Source organism: Dermatophagoides farinae, chromosome 9 (assembly GCF_024713945.1).
Source record: "Dermatophagoides farinae isolate YC_2012a chromosome 9, ASM2471394v1, whole genome shotgun sequence".
NCBI lineage: Eukaryota > Metazoa > Arthropoda > Arachnida > Sarcoptiformes > Pyroglyphidae > Dermatophagoides > Dermatophagoides farinae.
In genome coordinates, this window is record NC_134685.1 from 1,761,128 (window position 1) to 1,779,736 (window position 18,609).

The 18,609-nt window shown below is 30.5% G+C and overlaps 5 protein-coding genes across 6 annotated transcripts in view; 3 read left to right on the plus strand and 2 right to left on the minus strand.

Moving 5' to 3' along the window:
* The first annotated feature begins 96 nt into the window (after nt 1-96).
* On the plus strand, nt 97-2,591 carry LOC124497369 (uncharacterized). The gene is made up of 3 exons (XM_047061017.2): nt 97-404; nt 465-1,303; nt 1,384-2,591. Exons 1-3 carry the CDS (start codon nt 227-229, stop codon nt 2,476-2,478), a joined length of 2,112 nt encoding a protein of 703 aa, XP_046916973.2. The 5' UTR covers nt 97-226; the 3' UTR covers nt 2,479-2,591.
* On the minus strand, nt 2,577-5,202 carry fzr (fizzy and cell division cycle 20 related). The gene is made up of 4 exons (XM_047061759.2): nt 4,122-5,202; nt 3,732-4,049; nt 3,047-3,673; nt 2,577-2,928 (listed from the first exon to the last, which is right to left on the minus strand). Exons 1-4 carry the CDS (start codon nt 4,752-4,754, stop codon nt 2,794-2,796), a joined length of 1,713 nt encoding a protein of 570 aa, XP_046917715.1. The 5' UTR covers nt 4,755-5,202; the 3' UTR covers nt 2,577-2,793.
* A 386-nt stretch (nt 5,203-5,588) lies between these two features.
* Nucleotides 5,589-6,887, minus strand: Oscillin (glucosamine-6-phosphate isomerase Oscillin). The gene is made up of 2 exons (XM_047061340.2): nt 6,473-6,887; nt 5,589-6,393 (listed from the first exon to the last, which is right to left on the minus strand). The coding sequence occupies exons 1-2, from the start codon at nt 6,640-6,642 to the stop codon at nt 5,709-5,711; spliced, it is 855 nt and encodes a 284-aa protein (XP_046917296.2). The 5' UTR covers nt 6,643-6,887; the 3' UTR covers nt 5,589-5,708.
* Nucleotides 6,888-11,496: 4,609 nt separating this feature from the next.
* LOC124497668 (uncharacterized) lies at nt 11,497-14,219 on the plus strand. The gene has a single exon (XM_047061341.2). It carries the CDS (start codon nt 11,497-11,499, stop codon nt 14,086-14,088), a length of 2,592 nt encoding a protein of 863 aa, XP_046917297.2. The 3' UTR covers nt 14,089-14,219.
* Nucleotides 14,220-14,284: 65 nt separating this feature from the next.
* Nucleotides 14,285-18,609, plus strand: part of LOC124497666 (glutamate receptor ionotropic, kainate 2-like) — a 28,676-nt gene continuing 24,351 nt past the window's right edge. Inside the window, exons 1-2 of one of the 2 annotated variants that reach the window (XM_075733879.1) lie at nt 14,285-16,980; nt 17,041-18,446. In XM_075733879.1, coding sequence (XP_075589994.1) covers nt 14,485-16,980; nt 17,041-18,360 — 3,816 coding nt within the window. In that variant the 5' untranslated portion in view covers nt 14,285-14,484 and the 3' untranslated portion in view covers nt 18,361-18,446. Of the gene's footprint in view, nt 16,981-17,040; nt 18,447-18,609 lie in introns of those variants that run through there. The other variant, XM_075733878.1, reaches the window with a different exon arrangement.

The window sequence follows — 18,609 nt, forward strand, 5'->3', positions numbered from 1 at the left end:
ACATTATTGTTCGATTTACACATGCGTAACGGCTAAATTTTTCAAAAAAAAAAAAAAAAAAAATTTCTCTTGCCTTTCTTTCTCATCCTCCTCCTCCTCCTCCTCCTCAGCGTTCTCATCAGCAAGTTATGATTTGATATTTTTTTTGTGTTTTTTCATTTTGGCCAATTTTTTTTCTATTTGATTTTTTTTTTCGTTATTGATTTACATCATTCCAATTCAAATAATGGATCCACATCCAACTTTACGAAAAGTAATGTCTACATCTGAATGTGCATATCGTTCAATGATAACAACACAATTAGCACGTCTATTGGACATTGATTCGGAATTCAATTTTGACCATAACCATAATAATGATAATGATAATCATTCAATCAATGACAATCAACGATCAGCTACGGGTAAATAAATTGAAAATTTGAAAATTAATTCAAAAAAAAAAATTAATCAATTAATTTCAGTATTTGGTGCACCACTTACACATGAAGGTATATGTTCGATTAGTCAACTGATTGAATACATTTCAAAACCAGATCAAATCATTGAAGAAGGTATTTTTCGTAAAGCTGGTGTAAAATCACGACAAAAAGAATTACGTTCATTGATTGCTACTGGTCAAACAATTGATATTGATTATCGAAAATTTTCCGTACATGATTGTTGTGATCTATTGAAACGATTCATATCGGAGTTGCCACAATCAATATTGACGAATGGTTTGCAGAAATTTTTTCTACAATCATTGAAATTAGAATCAGAACAAAAAAAATTGGACACAATACGTTTGTTGATATTGTTGTTGCCGGCACCAAATCGAAGTTTTCTGTTCGAACTTCTTACACTGTTCGATAATGTTGCTAAACATTCGAATCAAAATCGAATGAGTATTGAAAATTTGGCAACAGTTTTTGCACCATCCATTTTTCATTGTCAATGGTCAATGTCATCGAAATCTTTATCATCATCATCATCATCGACGACGACGACCACTATGGCAACAAATTCATCACAAAATCTTTCATCAAATTCTGTTCAAAATATGCTTATTGCTAATCAAGAATCGATTCAATGTTTAACAATGATGATACATAATGTAAGGCTGATATTTGAACCACCAGAACAATTGATTCGTGATGCAACCGTTTTTATTTCCAATCATATTCGATTACAAAAACGAACATTACAATCATCTGGTTGTGAAAATTTGGTTAGTGTAACAAATTTATCGGCAATTCCAGCAGCTAAATTCTGTGCCACAACTGTACAATCATATTCAGCAAAGGATTATACTGAAAGACAGGTTTGTTTGTTTTTTTTTGTTTTTTGTTTTTTTTTTAATTGGAATTTTTTCTATTCGAATTTTCTTCATCACCTATATAGTTGGCTGAATTATATGCACAAATGCAATCGATGGCAAACGAATCACCATCGATACAGAAAAAATTGAAAAAATTTAATCATATTAAAACGGGAACACCGAAAACAGTATTGAAACGTGATAAACAGCAACAGGAATTGATAAAACAATCGTTGAAAAAATCTTCATCCGTTAAAAAATCTGATAAAGGATTAAAATCATTGTTCAAAAAAATGATGACACCAAATAGTGAACGAAAACGATCGATCAAGTTATCGTCTTCTTCAGTATCATCTTCCACAGCATCTTCGCCTATTATTACGCCAAAAAATAGATCGAAAATTTCAACACCAAAACATCGACGAGAATCAATGTCACCGCGATCGATTATTCCTATTGATGAAAAATTGATGGCCGAATTACCGCCAACTCATGTTGCGCGTAACGATTCAAAATTGACAATAATTTCTAAACGAAAACCAAGTCAGACATTTCATGAAACCAAATTACCGATTGCAGTGACTACTTTCGTATCAAATGAACAACAAAACAAGAAAAAACAACATTTACCAACGCCAATTCGTTCATGTTCGAATTCTATTATTTCATCCACACGACTATCATGTCGCTATTCACAAACTCAAATTCCATCAATATCGGATCGAATTGGCAAAGAAAATCATTTGAATAATAATGTTAGATTGCCAATGAAAATTCTATCATTACCTACACCATTACGAAATAATAATAATAACAATGATGATGATACAAATTATAATGATGGTGAAAATATACGACGAAAACGTGTAAAATATCTAACATCAGTATATGAAGAATTGATTGCATCAAAAAATTCATCATCATCATCATCATCGACTACTGTCAAACAACCATCATCACGAATACCCATCATTAATCGTTCACTCATAAATAATGCTGATTCAAATGAAGATCTTTCGGAATATGTATCATTAACAACAGTGTATACAAAAACACCATTGATTGAACATAATCGACATTTATCATCAACATCATCATCATCATCGACAACAATACCAAAGATTCATCAACGTACATCAAATTCAATGCGTTTATATTCAAAACATACTCGATTATAAGAGATATAAAGATAAAGATTCTTAATTAGTAATTGCATAATAATTGTTTTTTTTTTTTAATTGAAAAATTTTAACCATTAATATTAATAATAATAAAATTCATCGAAAAGTCATATTGTTTTTTATTCATTTATATAGTGCACAGAGATTATTATTATTTAGTAGTAGTTTGTAAATAAAGAAAGAAAAAAAACAACAAAATATAAATGGAAATGAACAAAAAAAAAAGAAGTGCCATTTTTATATATTTATTTGAGTTTTATTATTATTTTGATATATATTATTCATTTATTTATTTTTTTATTTCTTCACATTTCAACGAATTGTCGAGAATAAATCCAATGCTGATTTTGTTTCTTTTTGTGATCGTGCTTTTGAGAATACATTCCAGAAACGTAATGTTTCATCACCGGCACCTGTAACAATTGATTCACCATCTGGTGACATTGCCTATGTTTTTTTTTTTTTTTTTTTTTGATGGGGGGGGGAAGATGAAAAACAGAAAAAAAATGATGATGATGATTAGTGATAATCAAATTAAATATTAGTTAAATAAATAAAAACATACAAGATATAAAACACGACATGTATGGCCAGTTAATTTAGCCACCTGTACTAATGATGGATATTTCCATACAAGAATTTGATTCTGTGAATAACCATGTGTTGAAACGAGTTCAGATGCATGTTTAGACCATGCTAGATTGCAAACTTGTGATCCAGTATCTACACATTGTATTGGCTGCCCGGTTAATGTATTCCAAAATCTAATATGACGATCAGATGTACCTCCACCGCTTGCCAATAGACCATGATGATGTGGTGACCATGCGATTGCTTTAACAGCGGCTAAATGTTCTGTATATGTTTGTACCGGTTGATTTGATGTTTGATTCCATATGAATATCCGATTGTCATTTCCGCCCGATGCTAATAGCTGATTATCTGGTGACCATTTTAAGCCACAAACCTCTTGTCGGTGGCTAAGTAGTTTACGTTCAGGTATTAATGAAGCTGAACGTATATCTCGTTGATATATATAACGATCACGGGAACCACTTGATAATGAATCACCATTCCATGCTAAACAACCAACACGAGAAGAATGGCCATCAAATTGTTTGATACATTTGAGTGTGGCTACATCCCAGATTTGCACGAACCCACGTTGTGTACCGACAGCGACCAAATGTCCCTGAAATGAATAAAAAATGAATAATCCGTTCAATTTAATCTTAACCAATTGAACTTACTCTTTCGGACCATGAGACTGATGTAATTGAATTAGCGGTTGATGAAAAATCGCATAAACGTGTAACTTGACTGGTGCAAGCACTCCATAAATAAACGCTATAGCCAAGACCAACGCTTAGAATATTCGTTGATGACCAATCGACCAGATTTAAATAGAAATCATCTTGTAATTCTGGTGCATCAAGTATTTTGAATGGCATTTTTGATATTTTACGAGCCGTCTTTCTTGGTGATCGTAACATTTTCTGACTTTTTGGACTAATTGGTGATAATGAATATGGACTGGTTGGTTCGCTACGTATTTCACGTGTACGAAACTATACGAGTAAAAAAAATGAATAATTAATGATCATTGCTTGATAAATTGGGTAAAATTTCCCAAAACTTACCCGAAAAACATTGCGATTCATTAATGGTGTCAATATTTTATGTTCTTCAATCTGTTTATATTCATTAATATCTTCAATTTCAGCACCCAATAATTCATTTTTCAATAAACATTGATATGCAAGACCATTACGAAACATATCGGATTGAGATGAACTACCGTTATTATTATTACCACCACCGCTACCACCTACATTACTACCCGATCCATTAATACCACCAACATTTCCCGGTGTAGTATTCATATTTGTTGTACCATTAATAGTTGCTGATGGTGATGATGATGATGATGATGACGAATCTTTTGGTTTATGACGCATCATTGATGATCTAGTTGTTTCTTTTATCATATTATAACGTAAATTCCAATTATGTGGTTCACGTATCGGTATAAAACGATCTGAACATTCAGGTGTAGTACATGAACGATAATATTGTGCTGGTGATTTTAATGGTGGTGAATATAATATCGATGGTGGTGTAAATACTGATCTCATTGTATCCGTTTTTAATGTTGATGATGATGACGATGATGGTGATATTGTTGTTGATATTATGTATGGATCACAATCAAATTTCGATTGTGATGATGATGATGACGATGTTGTTGTTGGTGATTTTACAATATTATCCATGATTGATGATTTTTAAATATTTCGAAAAAAAACGGTTCCAAATATATCATGTCATCATCATCATCATCATCATCATTCATCAAAGTATATTATTTTGTTGTTGTTGCTGTTGAGTAGTTGTCGATCGATGATTTATCAATATATATATCCAATATATAAATTCAAATTTCTATCGAACCAAAAAAAAAAAAAAAATACAAATGGATATGGAATATTTAAAAAAAATAGTACAAAAAAAATACACAACTATCAAAAGATTGGATCGATGATAATAATATAAGAAAAAAAAATAACAGAAATAATCAAAAGAAGAAACAAAAAATCAAAACACTCATCAAACACACACACACACACGTCGAATCATCATCATCATCATCATGGATTATCAAGGGATGGATAAAAAAAAATAGTAGTGGCATTAGTAGTAGTAGTGGTAGTAGTAGCATTGCTTTTATTTTTGATTTAAATGAATTTAGGTAATAACAAAAAAAAAAAAAATTCCAACGACCATTTTAACTAGTGGTATTGTATTGTATTTTTTTTTTGTCTCACTATGACAAACCATTTTTAAATTTATATGCTGCTAGATTCATTAGTAGTGGTACTGTTTTGTGTGGATCAGTCCATAATAATATTATTTGATTCGATTTAAAAAAAAAAACACAAAAATGATGTCGCATATATCGGTGATGTTTTTTAAATTTCCGTTGGAATAAAATCCAAATGGCCACGCCTTTTCTGTGTGTTTGTGTGTGTGTGTGTGAATGACATCATCCACCATTGGTTGGGATTTAAATTTTTTTTTTGTATTCCATTACAAAACAAGAATCGTGATGAACCGGGAATTTTATTTTATTTTCTTTTGATTTCAGAATTTTTTTTATAAATCCAAGGGGAAGTAAGAGAGTGGAAATTACGATAAAAAAAATTTAAAATTTAAAATTCAAAAATATTTCATTTTTCCTGTTGTTGTTGTTGTTGCTGTTGCTGTTCATCAATTTCATCATCTTCAATCAATTTATTGTGTACACGCATTAATCCTTTAAAATATTTAACCGTTTTTACACGTAATTCCAATGTAGCATCTTCATCACAAATAAACAATGTTTGTGGATGTAATTGAAATGCTGATACTGTCCACATATGATTAACACCTTCTTCGATTGCTTTAGATAATGCTAATGCTTTATGTACACCGGTAATCAATATGATTACTTCACGTGAATCCATTACGGTGCCAACACCTACGGTCAATGCTTGTCCTGGTACTTTTGTTAGATCATTTTGAAAAAAACGTGCATTAGCAACAATAGTATCCAATGCTAATGTTTTAACACGTGTACGTGATGTTAAACTTGATCCAGGTTCATTGAATGCAATATGGCCATCAGGACCAATACCACCGACAAATAATTCAATACCACCATAATGGCGGATTTTCGCTTCAAATTTGTCACATTCCTCATTCAAATCATTTGCATTACCATCCAAAATGTAAGCATTTTCTGGTTGTATATCAATATGTTTGAAAAAATTTTCATACATAAATGAATGATAGGATTCTGGATGATCACGTGGTAAATTAACATATTCATCCATATTGAATGTGACCACATATTTAAATGAAATGGTTCCTTGTCTTTTGGTGGTGAGATAAAAAAATTTTTAAACAAAAAAATCGATTTTTTTATTAATTTTTTTGTTTTTGTTTTAATTACCTATAGAATTCAATCAATTTACGATATGTACCCAATGGTGTTGAACCGGTTGGCAGGCCAAGTGTAAAATAATGATCTGGTCCTGGTCGAAATCGACGGATACGTTTACGAATATATTTGGCTGTCCATTCGGATACCATATCATAATTATCTTGAATGATTAATTTCATCGTCTTCTTCTTCTTGTTGTTGTTGATGTTGAGTTTTTTTTGCTATGTTTGAAGAATTAAATTTCGCAAAACAAACATTCAAATGAATTGAAAAATTGATCAAAACTGGTTTTTTTTTGTTGCTGTTTGTTTGTAATAAGTAAATTAAAATGAAAAAAAACAAGCTCATTAATTTTTTATCTCTGTTTTTTTTTTTGTTTATCTTATATGTGTGGAGATGTGCAACGACAACAACGACAACAACAACAACAACAACAACAACAGCAACAACAACAACAACAACAACGATGGCTTTTATTTTCTTCGTTTTTTTTTATCGTTCAACACATCATGCATTTCACTTCATTTATATCGTTAATAAATCTGGTTATTATTATATTTGTATGATTGTCACTATGAGCAACCATATATTGATATTTGTTTGTGTATGAGAAAAAAAAAGATAGAGAAAAAAAAATAACAAGTGTCATTTAGGATTTATGCGACACAATGATTATCATTCAGTCATATCGATAATCAATCAATCACTGATATATCGATACATCCTGTCTATACATACTGTATTTGTGTTGTTCATATGTGCGTTCGATGACACACACACACACAAATGGAAAACACATTCGAATATTGATGATTTTTTTTACTGTATTGATTAATTGGTTATAAAATTGGATGACCATCTCAATAAATTGGCCCATTGGGGTATATGATTTGCGCTTTTGGATTGATTGATCAATTGGGCCCATGTCATGTGTGATATAATTTGAAATTTTTATTTTTATTTTTATTTTTAATAATTGAAATAAAAAAAATCAAAAAAAAAATCTTTCTTTCTGTTTTCTGTTTTTTTTCCTATCCAAATGCTGAACAATGAATATAAGTCGGTTTTATCTGATCTTTTGATTTGGTCAAATCACCATAATCAAACATTGAAAGTTCATAATTAAATTGAAAAAAATTCTTTATACGACCAGCAGAATGTAAACGTATGACAGCATGACGACAACGTATATTGTATGTTATATTTGTTGGTTTTTTTTCTTCTGAACAAATATCTTTCACCGATTCAGGTGTTCCATCAATTTCCATTGTTGTTGATGTGCCACCAATTTCAACATAATCATTCACAAATTGACTACATGGTCTACGAATATATGGAGTCTTTAAAACTTTAAAACCAAGCTGATAATTAACAATATGAACATTTATAGTTGGAAATAATTCAATACGGCCACCAAATTGTAATAGATAAACAGTACAAATTGGATAATATGAATCTATTGTATGTGTACCATTCCAATCTGGCTGTCTATATGGTATGATGAGTACATTACATGGTTTTGGATTCATAATGAACATTACTTGTATATCAAATCTAGAATGTTGATATGGTAAATAAAATTCAATTTGCATAAAATTCTGTGATGATTTATAGCTAATATTTGGTTTACAAAATTCATGTAATCTTTTTCTAGATTTTCCTTCATTCACTAATTTATGTTCACCATCAGTTGGTATTGTCCAACCAGAATAAACATTCCAACCATCAAATAGATCAATATATGACATTTGATATGAATTACTATCATTACATTGGAAATTAATGGCAATCAATCGTACACGAATCAATGTATCCACTGGTGATATTATACGTGTTAAACAATGTTTTTCTTCACGTATACTTTGTTCATTTGGATCAGGCCAATCAACTTGAAAACGAAAATAACCAGGTGAATGTGTTAATGTACGACAATTAAAACGTTGTATTGGAAATTTTTTTTGATATTGATATTGTTGATGTATTGAAAATATATCATTATGGTCATCTGTTGTCAAATATATTGCCAATATGAATGGATAGATATGAAACATTAAAATGATTTTTGCGAACATTTTTCTTTTCTTTCGTTTTTTTTTTTTTTTTTTTTTTTGCTTGCTTGAAAACTAGAATTTCACAGTAATAATAATAATATGATTATGATGAATTTTGTGGAATTTTTTTGTTTGTTTGTTTTTCTACACATTCATAATACATTGTTGTATAGAGAATAATTTGATTTTTTTTTTTGAGAAAAACAATTCATTTGAATCAATTTATGAATCAGTAATAAAAACATTCGATTTGATTTTAATCCGAAACGGTTCGATTGATTATATAATAATTATTATTATTATTGTATTGATTACATGCCAACAGGTGGTAATCATCATCAACAACAACATCATCACCATCATCATCATCGTCATCATCATCATAGCCATCAACAAAAGTCTGCAAAATCAATGCCTAGACATCAAAAACCACATTCAAAACAAACATCAAAACAACGTCAACATCATCAACAAAGACGTACAAGTACAACATTGATTCGTAGACCAAATTCGGATACTAACAAACAACAACAACAACAACAACGTTATTCACCACCGGTAATTAAACCAACACAAGGACAAGAAATAACATCGGAAACACCAACAGTTATGATTGCACCAGAAGATTATATGCACATCTATCATAAACGTTTACCACCATTACAACAATCACAACAACCACAATTAAGCGATGTGAATAGTCCAAATAATCAAAATAATAATGATCAATTGGATAATCTACCTACAGTTATGATTGCACCAGAAGATTATAATCATATTTATCATAAACAACAACAACAACAACAACAACAATCGCCCGAAGACGAAACCATTAAACCACCAATGGATGATACAAATATTGATTGTTGTCAAACAGCATTGATTGCACCAGAAGATTATATTCATATCTATAAACGTCAACAAAGATCATCGATGATAAAATTAACGAATCGTTCATCATCACAACAACGGATAATTAAATTTTTTTCGATTATTGATAATGATCTTTTAGATAATAATAATAATGATAGTGGTGAACAATTAAAACAACAAGAAACGGAACAATTATTTAAATGTTATCCACGTTGTCCATCATTATGCAATAGTAGCATTACACGGATAGGTTTACGACGAGAACAACAACAACAACAACAACAACAAACGGCCAGTTTGACTGCTTCACAACAATTGATACCAACAAGATTAATGGATGCCATAAGAAAGTTTATTACATCACAAAAATAATAAAATTTGTTTGTTTTTTTTTGAAAAAAAATAAATTCTTAACAGCAGCAGTCTGTGTTAATTATAATTCGTTTGTTTTTGTTATAAATCACTTGAATTAACACATCATAAGAAAAATCATCTTTCAATCAATCCATTTGATCATTGAATGGATTTTTTTTTGTTGTTGTTTGTTGATGGCTGGGCCCTATTTTTTACCTGTTGATTGATTCGAAAATAAAATATGATGATGTCATACGACTTGGTTGATTCAAAATACAACCAGTTTGTTTTTCATTGAAATTGCATAACTATATGTGGATGATTTATATAGATGACCACCAATATTGAATATATATGGTCAAGGTGTGAATTCCAAAAAAATATGAAAGTGAAAAAATTTGCTGTAATCAACAGGTTTTTTTTGTTGTTGTTGCGCCACTGGTACTATAATAGTTGCAATATTTTTATTTGAATTTCTCATGAAACATGAAACATTTCAAATTCATAAATTTTTCCATCGATGATAACTGATGTACGAACTATTTGAGCAGAAAAAAAGAGAGAAAAAAAAGAATTAGTTTTTTTTTTGTTACTTTGCAAATACCGAATGGTTACCAAAGAATTTCACAATTTATCCCTTATTTTTTTTGATTTTCTTCTTCGATGGTTTAAAATCATAAAATTATCGATTATCGATCAGTTTTTTTCCCATATTAATCATTCAATGATAATTGGAAATCATTATCATTTTAATGATCAAAATTAACCACTCAAAAAAAAATCAAGGATGATAGCCTGAAGAAAGTGTAACTTGGAAAATTCAAAGAAAAAAAAAATTATCAAATTTCATATTTAATTAGTATGATGTGAAGTGATGTGTGTGTGTGTCACAATATTATTATAATTAATATCAACACCATCATGATTATTTTTATGATTTAATAAATTCAAACAAGATGATAATGTGTGTGATTTAAAAATCAACAAAGATAACAACAGAATCAAACAGTGGTTTTTTCTATTCATTCATCAAAACCAATAATATTGCAATATATTAATGGTCAATAAATCGATGACGATGATGATGATGATGTTGGTTGTTATCGTTGTCGTTGCCGCTGTTGCTGTTGCTGTTGACAGGTTTTAGCCGTTATAAGCCGTTGCAGCAAACAAAATTGAATGATAAATATTTCAAAAAGTACAAATTCGAAAAAATTCGAAAAAAAAGACTATATTGGCGGCCATATTCGAAATGATTAACCTTTACAAAAAAAAATTGGAAAAAAAGAGAAGAAAAAAAATCTAGATAAGATAAGCAAACTTAGATGGATCGAAAAAGAGTATGGAGAAAATTCAATTTTTCATTTTTTTTCAAAGATGGACAAAGTCGGCCATCGATTAATTAATGATCTTCATCAAGGACTTTGGAAGAAATGATTATGATGATGATGATGATGATGATGATGATGATCAAAAATGAAATGAAATGTCCATCATCATGATCAAATATCGGAACATGATGACGAAAGAAATTCATTCATTCAGTCATCATCTGAACTTCGAATGAAATTTCATCCAATAAAAACTTGTTGTTGTTGTTGATTCTTGTTTGATTTTTTTTTCATTCGGCTTTTCACTAAACTCGTTTATCATTTTTTGATCTTATTCAATTTTCATTCATTTGATTCAATTTTCATAAGTGCGATAATCGAAAAATTCTTGTGGCATTATCATCATTGTTGTCACATCCTGAAAATGAATTTTTCGACCACAATGATAAAAATTAAAAGTCCATGTCCATTATGGTTAACCATAATGGTCATTACAGTGTCGATTGTTTATGTTAGTACAGAAATTTCAATCAAACAAAATTCTATTGATCATCATCAACATGATAATCATCGATCGAATGTGATTATGAATAAAAATTCAATTGTTGATCATGAAGAACATGGTGAAGAGGATGATGATGACGATCATGATGATGATGATGAAGATGAATCCATTTCTGGTCGTATAATTTCAATATTTTATGAATTGGAATTATTGCGTTCGAAAATATTTCGGGAAATTTCCACCATTAATAATAATCGAAATAAACAACATGATGATGATAAATATGATGATTATAGTGAAATTTTCAAACAAATCAGTAAACCATTACATGGTTTAGCATCAATTTTTATTAAACTTCAATATGAATTATCACAACCATGTAATGATGCATTGATTCATTGGCTCAATTCATTACGTGATCAACATTTATGGGCATTTCGAATGCTTGATTCCAATGGTCTTATACCACATTTAGGCATTCTTTCTGGTCCAATATCAAATTTTGGTGCATATGATCAATGTTTAGCTATTAAATCTGGTGAAATTCGTGGCCAATATTGTATGATTGAAACAAGATTATCATCATCATCATCATCATCATCAGTATTGAAACAACGGCAATCCGAATCATTAGATGAAAAGGATCATTTATTTATGAAACATTCATCATCGAATGATACAATTTGGATGGAAATCCAAAGAAATCGTCGATTATTACCGGCAGCACGTTGGTATTTAAGCGTTTGTCTACCATCACAATGTACACGTAAAGATGTTCAATATCTGATTGATGATCAAAAATTATTAGCAGAAGTGAAAAATTGTCATCATTTAGATGATGGTAACTTACCGAAAAACAATGTAATATTTCTCACTATTTTCATCATCATTTTAATCATCATTTTGTTCACCATCATTGATCGACGATATGTGAATCGATCGAATAATGTCGGAGAAAACAAATCTATTAACCAGATTAATCAACCACCATCAAAAGATAGAATCGAATCCATTATTGATTCTGTTCGTCTGGTAAACATTATTCTTATTATATATTGGCATACCTATATGTTTACATGGAAATCATCGATTCGTTTATCAATGGAACTTTTTCAAACATTTCTTCAATTATCACCCATACAATTGATGATAATTGGTTGGCCATTAATGGAATCAATGTTATTTTTGGAAGCATTACGTTTATCATATCAAATGTTTCGTTCATCAAAACAATCCGATGAAAAAAATTTTCAAAACATTTTTCAACATTTCTTTTATCATTTCATACAACGATGGTTCAATATTGTCATTTTATTATTCTGGATGTTTACATTCATTCCAATCCTATCGAATGGACCACAATCATTTCGATCCGTCGAAGCATTAAATGAATGCCGTAATGAATGGTGGAAAATATTATTGTTTGCATCGAATTTCAGTGATCATCAAAATAGTTGTCTATCACATATATGGATCATTGCGGTTGAATTTCAGCTTTTCATAATTATTCTACCATTCATTTATATAATAAAACGTATGAAAATGTCTCGTAAAACGGTAATTAGTTTCGTTTTGATTACAATAATCATTGCTTGCATTGTAACCACATCTTATTATCATCAATATGATCGTAATATTAAACAACTTGTTCATGGTACAATGATATCGGAAACAGATTTTATGGAAGATCTTTTTGCAATGAATATATCACCATTATTTCATCTATGTTCATATATTTTGGGATTATTATTCGGTTATTGGATATCGATAAAATCTAATCAGAACAATAATAATAAATGGCCAAATCTTACGCGACGATCCAAAGCTATGATGGTGGCAATCATATTGGCCATAAGTATTGTGATTGGTTGGTTTTTACTATTTCATCAATCATCACATTGGTCACCAATGATATCAAGCATTATACTTGGATCATATCGTTTCATTTGGTCAATGTGGTTGATCATATTATTCATTTTTATTTGTGATTTTAATGCAATACTGGAATATTGTTCTGAAAAATCCAATTTGATTCATATGATTAGCCCATTAGCATTTCAATCATATCTAATACATTATTTGGTCATTATTGTTCGTGATTCACAACGTCGTCAACCGATTGTATTTGGCCATATGAAAATGTTTGAAGAATTTCTACTCAATCTTTTCATTAGTTTATTATTAGCATGTTCAATACGATATTTTGTTAGTGAGCCATCGTGTCGAATCATTCGATATTGTTGGAAAACAATGGCCAGAGTGAATTCGGAAAAAAAATCCAAATGGCCATCAAAATTATCAATAAAATCTTCTTCACGATCATCATCTTATCAAGAGATGGCAAATATTGTCGACAACAATACAAATGACAATCATCATCATACTGCAAATAATTCAAATGAAACAATCATTGATCCAGCAAGTATATCGACATCAGTTGAATTAACAGCATTATTATCATCATCATCATCATCATCGAATTCTAATGGAAAAAATATGTCACAAAATTAGTCATCATAGTTGATAATGAATTGTACAAACCATAAATGCCAGTGTTCCATATATTATTTGCCAAAAAAATTTCACAAAAAAAACATACACACTATTTGTATGAATCATTAAACAGATTATGTTGAATTTCATTTTTTTTTTTTTTGGGTTATTTCTCATTTTCACTAAAAATAACATCTATGAGTGCTTCCCAATACACAAACAAACTAGCTAGAATATATAAAGAATTAAAATGAAAAGAGAATCAAAACATGATAAAAATAGAATCTCACCACATTCATAGAGGTTTCGTCGAGGTTATACAAAGTTTTTCTTTAGCCATTGTTGTTGTTGTTGTTGTTGTTATGTTGATTCTTTCCATTCAGCACAAAACATGATCATGTTGATTTTGAATTGATGAACAGAAAAAAAATGGATTCACGATTAATTTTGATATTAATATCATCATTGATCATCAATATATTAATTATTGATCAAAATCAAATTGAAGCTACCACTGCATTACCATCAGAGATTAATATTGGTGCTATATTCAAAAAAGATGATCAACATCTATTGAAAGCATTACATGATATTGTTGATCGTATTAATAATGATAAAAAAATTTTACCACGTACAAATCTGACTATAAAATCACAATATATACTATCAAGAGATAGTTTACGTGCAGCAAAAATAACATGTCAAATGTTAAAGGAAAAAGTATGGCTTATACTTACATCACGTTCTGATTCAGCAAATCGTTTTGCAAGATCAACAGCCGATATGTTACATATACCACATCTATCCATTCAATGGGATTATCGTTCTGCTTATATTGATAATGTAAATTTTCCTAAACATATGAAAGATTCATCATCATCATCAATTTATGATGATGATCCAGCATCAATGTTGATACGTGGTCCAAACGGTGGTTTCTATATGATGGATCCATCCATTTCAGGTAATGCTGAAACTGGTTTTCGTTTTTCTTCAACATCTGGTTCATCAACATTTCGATCAAGAAAACCATCATCATCATTATTACCACCACGTAATTATCAACATCAAGAAACAATAACAAATATTCAACATTTAACATTGAATATATATCCTGATGCAACAGAATTATCGGAAGCATTAAAAGATTTTGTCGATACACGATCATGGAAATCATTTACATTAATATATGATAGTGATGATGCATTAATACGTTGTAAAGATCTACTTACATTGGCAAATCTATCGAAACCAGGAAAACCAAAAATCAAAGTTTCTGTATTAAATTTTGTTGAATTTGATGCAATGGCAAGATTACAATCAAAAATGTTGCAAAAAGTTCGTCGTCGTAGTAGTATTCAAGATCGTTTTAATATGTCAATAAAAGATCATCGTGGTGCATCATATTATCACCGTAATCGTTATCGTCCATATAATCCAATGCAAGATCAATTACATCATTATCATCATCATCATCATCATCAGCAGCAGCAACAACAACAACAACAACATCAACATCAATGGTCATCAAATCTGGAAGATCTTGAACATCAAATGCAACAATATGTCTATATGAAATTATGGAAAGAGATTAAATCATCGGAACATAATTTTATATTAAGCTTACGTTTTGATCGTGTTCTGGATATTCTACGTGAAGCAAAAAAAACAAAACGAATGAGTGAATATGATAATTATTTTATCATAACAATGGACCTACATATGTATGATCTGATGGAATTTCAAAATATTGAACCATTACCAAATATAACGGCATTATCAGTGGTTAGTGCACATGGTCAAGAAATCAATCTCGGTACTGAAGATGAATTATTTGCGCGTGGTGGTGGTTTTTATTCATCACCATTTCTAGTCACAGGAAACGGTATACGGTCGACAAAAAAATTAAGCACAGATGAAGCATTAATATATGATGCAATGACATTGTTTGCACGTGCATTAGATGATTTAGATCGTTCACGGCCAGAATTGATTGTTGAACCATTTGTTGAATGTGATATTATGTCTAATCCAAGTGATAATAATAATAATAATAACGATAATCAAGATCAATATCAATATCATCAACGGCCATGGCCATTAGGCATTCATATTATTGATTATATGAAAAATTTACATAGTCGTGGCGTAACCGGATTGCTAATGTTTAATGATCAAGGCCTAAGGGTTAATTTTACATTGGATGTTTTACAATTGAAACCAAATGGTTTGAAAACAGTAGCCAAATGGACACGTTCAGGTGGAATAATTTCACTTTCAAATTATACATTTTATGATTCATATCGTGAAATATTGGAAGCAATGAAATTTAAAGAATTATTGATTACGGTACCACCATCATCAATACCATATGTATCGTTACGTGAAGATCATGAAAATCATATTGGCAATGATAAATTCTATGGTTATTGTGTGGATTTATTACAAGAAATTGCCAATGTTTTTCGTCAAGATTTTCAAAGTGATTTTAAATATAGTATACAAATATCACAGGATGGTCAATACGGAAGACCAGATAAAGAGACTGGTGAATGGAATGGAATGTTCGGCGAACTAATACGTCATCAGGCTGATTTAGCTATTGCCGATTTGACTGCCACCTATCTTCGAGAAACAGCAGTAGATTTTACAATGCCATTCATGAATTTAGGAATAGCGATTTTATTCAAAAAACCAAGCGTTCCAGAACCGGAAATGTTTTCATTTCTTAAACCATTTTCCGTTGAAGTATGGTTATATTTGGCAAGTGCATTTTTGGGCATATCATTAATGTTATGGATAATGTCAAGAATATCACCATATGAATGGGAAGCACCACATGGTTGTGATCCAGAACCAATGGAATTATGTAATCAATTTTCTATTGGCAATAGTCTTTGGTTTACAATTGTAAGTAGATGATATTGAATAGTTGAATGAATTATTCTTTTGTGTATCTTTCAATCAAAGGGTTCTCTTATGCAACAAGGTTCCGATCTGGGACCACGTGCATTATCAACACGTTGTTTGGCAACGATTTGGTGGTTTTTTACATTGATCATTATTTCATCTTATACGGCTAATCTTGCTGCATCGTTAACATTATCCAGAATGGCACCAGCAATTTCATCGGTTGAAGATCTTGCAAAACAAACACTGATACTTTATGGTTGCCGCAAAGGTGGATCAACATGGGAATTTTTTGCTCAATCAAACAATACAATCTATCAACGAATGTTCAATACAATGGAATCAAATCCTGAAGTTTATATCAATAAAGTTACCGATGCTATTGAACGTGTTCGTAAAGGTGGCTATGCATATCTTGCTGAATCATCAACAATTGAATATCTTATTCAACGACGTTGTGATTTAATTCAGGTGGGCAATTGGTTAGACAATAAAGGTTATGGAATAGCTACGCCACCGGAATCACCTTATCGTACACCGATATCGAATGCAATCACCGTATTACAGGATCGTGGAACACTTTATCAGCTAAAAAAACGTTGGTGGGTTGAAAAAGGTGGTGGTCTTTGTACTGACGATACGGTATTTACATCGGCTGCTGAATTAAAAATTGAAAATCTTGGTGGTGTTTTTCTCGTACTAACCGTTGGTGTTGCTATTGGTCTACTGTGTGGTTTCATTGAATTTGTATGGAAATCATTGAAAATTGCCCGTGATGAACGTGAATCGATCGGTAAATTGATTTGGTTAGAAATGTTTCGTATCTGTACTGGTGGTGGATCATCACGTCCAGTATTTCAACCATCATCATCAACAATCAATATGACAGCATTAGATCAATCAATTATACAGAATCCAAATCAAAATGATAATGATAATGATTCACCACGATCATCTACTTATCGTCGTACAAGACCATTTTCAAAAATATCATCATTTACATCGAATTCAATGGCACAATTTGATAATAATAATTATTATCCATCATCACCAACAGCTATTACTGGAAGTATCAATGGTGGTGGTGGTGATCAAACAACAAGTGGTGGTGGTGGTGGTATTGGTTCAAATTCTGATTATGGATCACCATTACGAATGCGTCCAACATCATCATCGAATCGTGGTAATAAAATAATGGATAATAAGAATAATCAAGATAATAATAACAATGCATCATCATCATCGGCAATAATGTCACCATTAATATCGATGAATTCAACAAAATCATTGAACAAATTGAATAATATTAATTATAATGGTCAAATGGCATTTGGATCACCAACAAGTTTTAAATCACAACAGCCATATAATATGTATTGATTGATTAAAAATTATCGTTTGAAATGTAAAAAAAAATTGGAATTGGAAATTGATTAAAGAATTGTTTTGGTTTTTTCAAAAAAAAAGAATTTTCAAAAATCCAGAATATCGATATCAACAATCGATTCGAACGTTTAGGTTCGATTGTTTTCGATCATCATCATCATCATCGTGATTTTATTTACGTCTTGGCCATGTTCCTTCGGTCATACGATAGAAAATTTCATCATTTTTATCACGTTGACTTTG